We start from the raw sequence: 4,409 nt of genomic DNA on the forward strand, positions 1-4,409 counted from the left end.
TTTAATTTTTTTTTTTTCCTTCAGTCTAATTTCTTTTTTGTCTTCTCTTCCTCCCTTTTCCTGGCCTCCTCCCTTCTTTTGTGCCTACGCTGGAATAATAGATTTTAATGGAGAATTGGTATACTGATTTTTCTTAGTTTTCTCTTTTCCAATTTCTTATTATTTTTTTCTGCACCCGCCCCACCAGCTTTCCTCCAGATTCTTCCTAGCCTTTGGATTTATTTTAGACTTTGCAGCCATTCCTGCTCCGGACCGCTGCTCTGTGACAAAGTTATTTGCTTCCTTACGCCTGCCGGTGGCACTGGGCTCCTACATAGTACCTAGGGGGCCATCCTGGATGTACGAATGTATATTCCTAGGGTTTACTATTAGGCCCTTCATGCTTGGTACGAGAGCCTAATATTCGCTTGGGATTAGCGAACCGCATATTTGTGATGGAACATTTTTCCGTCAATTCCTGTGCTTTTACCTGACTCAAATGGCATGGTCACATATTTTCTGCTGTCGTACGGTTCCCCCCCCTCTTCCACCCTGATCATAACGTTGGATGGTCATTTCAATACTCGGGTGGGTATAGCCTCAAGCACACCCAGTTTTGCGCCACTGGTGTGACCAATACTACAGTACTACTACGGAGTAAGTTACACATGCGTTGGGGGCACAATGTCATTCAGAGAGCACTTAACCCAAGTCGGTATAGCCGCTTAAAAGTGGACGCGGTGTTTCGAAAAACGAGAACTAAGACATTAGCTCGTTTCTGGAAGTCCGCTAGTCATGAACTCCTTAGGACAGTGGGATTGGAGTTTCAGCCATGCTCTGTGGCTTAGTGCGGCCCTAATTCTAGCGATGCTGTCATGTCGCGTTTTACTTACTACGAAAAGTTCATAAGGCTCTATAACCATGACGGTAATAAAACACCGAACGAGCTTTGTCAATACATAGGCCCTGGAGACATATCGTGATGCTACTTTTAAAGTTCAGGGTAGAGCAATACAGTAGCGACGAATTTCAGATTAGCAGTAGTTGAGGTATTCGATGTTAACCCATTCCAGGAAATAAGGCGGTAATAGATGAAAATCTCATACAAAACATACATACATACAAGCGGAGTACATATATACGGGATCCCCATGAAACTACTAGAGAGGCAGATGGACAGTTCTAGTTCCAAAGGAGACAGTTGACACCGTACTAGGTACAGTATTTATTGCTCTGAACTGTTCTTCTACAACGCCACCTACACCGTACACGATCGGATATTCTGGTGTATCTTTTCTATCCTGGATTCATTTTTCCTTCCTTTCTTTTCTTGGACCCAGTAAGACCCCCTTCTTTACGGGCCAGATTGGCTCCGTATTTCTGTTTCTATTTGGTATCTTCACCTGGATTGGTAAATCGCTTCCAGATCCCTCAGACCCATCTGTCAAGACAACCTTAAGAATGGGCTGACCTGATAGGGCCCGGCACAAATTGAATTAAATTAACTAATAGATGAATTATTCAATTTTGATAAATCGTAAAACTTTCTTTCGTCAATTAATTTTTCCTTGGGACGGGCCCCTCTTTCTAGTTTTCTCTTCTCTCTGAGTCTCTCAGCCTGCGCATGCCTTTGGATACCGACGGAGGGAGTGACGGTCGACGGTAGTTTGTGGCTCGTCTCCACTCCCACCCACGATCGTCACTTTGCTTGGATCCCTGCTCTTGCCTCTTTCCATGGATAGCATAGTCGATATGGAACTGCCTATAGGGGAGAGCGTGAGTGACTGGCGTACCAAAGATTTCATTTGATCTTTTATTATTTTGCCATTTTCACATTTATTTTTATTTTATCATTTTTGTGTACAACAGGTAGTCTTGCCGGACACTCAGAGAAAGCAGTGTGCATCATCAAAAACGGTAATGGAAGAAAAGAATTCAATGATTTCTTGAATCTTTCTGCTTGTTTTTATTTTTGTTTATTTGATTTGATTTTTCTTACTTTTGCAACTAAATTTTGTATCGGGTACATGATTCAGTTAACAGTTACTCCGTATTGAGGGAAACAAAGGGCGAGCCCAAGATAAAAAGGGCAAAAACGAAAAAGGAAGGGAAAAAATGGGGGAAGGAAAGGGAAATGGAAAAAGAATATCCGAGCAACAAATTTTTCTTTTTTTTTTTTCTTTTAGTTTTTAATTTATTTTTAATATTTATTTTTCGAAAAGAGAGATCTGATCCACTTAACCCAGATCCAATTGTTGAGCTTGCCTCCCTCCTTACCTTGCATAACCTTGGTTCAGCTGTCTCCATCGTCATCGTGTGCGGCAATGTCAAGCTACTCTTATTTCAGCTCTTGGTAAGTATAATTGTTATTATATTACTTATTCGCCCATGTCTCCTCTATTCCTCTTCAAATTCTTTCAAGGATTCCTATCAACATAAGGTTATCTTTTCCGCTCGTCATCTACATTCATCCTTCGTTCTTCTCTTTAATACCTTAAAATTCCCCTCCTTTACATTCTTCCATCACTCTGCCCGCAGTTTCCTTCATTCCTCAGAAACTATATCGCCCATTCCGTAACCACCCACACTATCGCATCTCTGATCTGAACGTCGTTATTCGCCGAATCCTTCCCCATAGCCTAATAACCCAATAATCCGGGTTATATATATATATCTCTCTCTCATCGGAGCCGCAGGCCGGCTATACTGTTGTGCTATCATTCCTATCTCCGAGCCTGGCCCTCGTGATTGTGCAGTAAAGTGAGGCTTTTGTCTATCTGTCCGCATACCGTGCCCTTACCACAGTTCCTTTCTATGTCCCAGCCCCGTGACTTGGGCAAGGGTTCTGAGAAAATGGCCATCTCGTATGCGAGTGGGCTTCCGGCCGATCATACTCAGGTCCTTCCCTCCTTCAGAGAGGTGAGTTCAGCAACTATACCACGTCCCAATCCGACGCATGTCTTACTAACGGGCCATTATTAGCTACTTCCCCCTCACCTTCACGATGAAATTGACTCGACTCCCTGTTTTAGTGCTCGGCAACATTCGCGCGAGCGTCCCGCATCAGCAAACCGTGATATGACTTCCAACCCCAGGCCTTTATCTGGAGACTTCGGCCACTTTCAGCCCCAGCTGGCGCGGAACACACCACAATACCCTTCCCGTGGCCCCAGCCCTATTCTGCCGCCTATCAGAGATCTCCAGCAGAGCTTGAATCCGTCTACTGCCCACTTCCCGGATGCCAGAGGGCTTTCGAGACCAGATCTCTTTGGAACTACCACACAGGAGCTTCGGGGGAGACCTGCTGGCACGCCCGGCTTCACTTCAGCCAATCGTCCTCGGCCAATGGGTGAGAGAGGTGGCGCAGATCCTTACAATGGACCGGCTGTCATGCATAACCAGATGGCTTATCCTTACCCAATGGCTTACCATAGCGATTCCGAGCAGACATCCCCGCAGGGATTATCGCATGCTCAACCTTCGAATTTTGGCATCCTGGGCGAGCCGATTGACTCCAAGAACAAACGTAGACGGGGGAACCTTCCCAAACCAGTCACTGATATCTTACGGGCCTGGTTTCATGAGCATTTAGACCACCCTTACCCTAGTGAGGAGGATAAGCAAATGTTTATGACCCGCACCGGGCTCACCATTAGCCAGGTAATTATATCTGGTACCTACGACTCATAACTGCCGGTACTAACGGAGTCCTATAGATCAGCAATTGGTTTATTAACGCGAGAAGGCGACAGCTACCTGCTCTTCGGAACCAGATGCGAACTGGTGGAAGTGATCTCGATTCCCAACGCCAATCCCCCTTTAGCGATGTGGACCATGCCTCCTCTGAATCTATGCCATCACCCAGCCAGCTAGCCTCGGCGAGGTGAGCAATCATGACTTCCTACAGCTGTTTTGCCTCTATGGACACAACCCTCGCTGAGCCCTATTCTACCTGGAAAACCTTGGCTAGTTAATGAGAGGGTTGACTGTTGCCTTCTTTCGTTGGAGCGCGGTCACAAGGCATATGCAGCACATCATGATTCATGGGACAGAGGTTGTCAAAGCCAAATAGACGTACGAGATCAGGTTGACGAATCTCCTTTTTCCGACTTTAATATTTTTATCGCTATCTCTATGACCCGAGTGAACATCGACAAGATCACCTTGATACCCTCTACCGTTTCACTAATCAGTTCCTACATTTTGCATGGAAGCAGTCCACAGTGGTATGAGCGTGCGCCTTGACGCTTGGAAATGATTCAAACCACTCAAGCCACTGGACTTCTCTTTTCCTAATTTTGAAGTTCCTACTATTACTTATATATGATTGATTGCATTCAAGGTGTTTGGATCGTTATCTTTTGAGTTCTTTAAGCTCTCTATATGGAACCTGGTTTTCTTTTCCTTTTATTTTTATTTTTTTTTTTATT

The 4,409-nt window shown here is 44.8% G+C and overlaps 1 protein-coding gene across 1 annotated transcript; it reads left to right on the plus strand.

Annotated features, from left to right (window-relative positions):
* The first annotated feature begins 2,505 nt into the window (after positions 1–2,505).
* BDV27DRAFT_138962 (homeobox domain-containing protein) lies at positions 2,506–4,102 on the plus strand. The gene is made up of 3 exons (XM_032069349.1): positions 2,506–2,898; positions 2,962–3,639; positions 3,696–4,102. Exons 1-3 carry the CDS (start codon positions 2,794–2,796, stop codon positions 3,864–3,866), a joined length of 954 nt encoding a protein of 317 aa, XP_031920733.1. The 5' UTR covers positions 2,506–2,793; the 3' UTR covers positions 3,867–4,102.
* Positions 4,103–4,409: the final 307 nt, after the last annotated feature.

The sequence above is a fragment of the Aspergillus caelatus genome (genome assembly GCF_009193585.1).
Source record: "Aspergillus caelatus strain CBS 763.97 unplaced genomic scaffold BDV27scaffold_420, whole genome shotgun sequence".
In the NCBI taxonomy this organism is placed as follows: Eukaryota; Fungi; Ascomycota; class Eurotiomycetes; order Eurotiales; family Aspergillaceae; genus Aspergillus; species Aspergillus caelatus.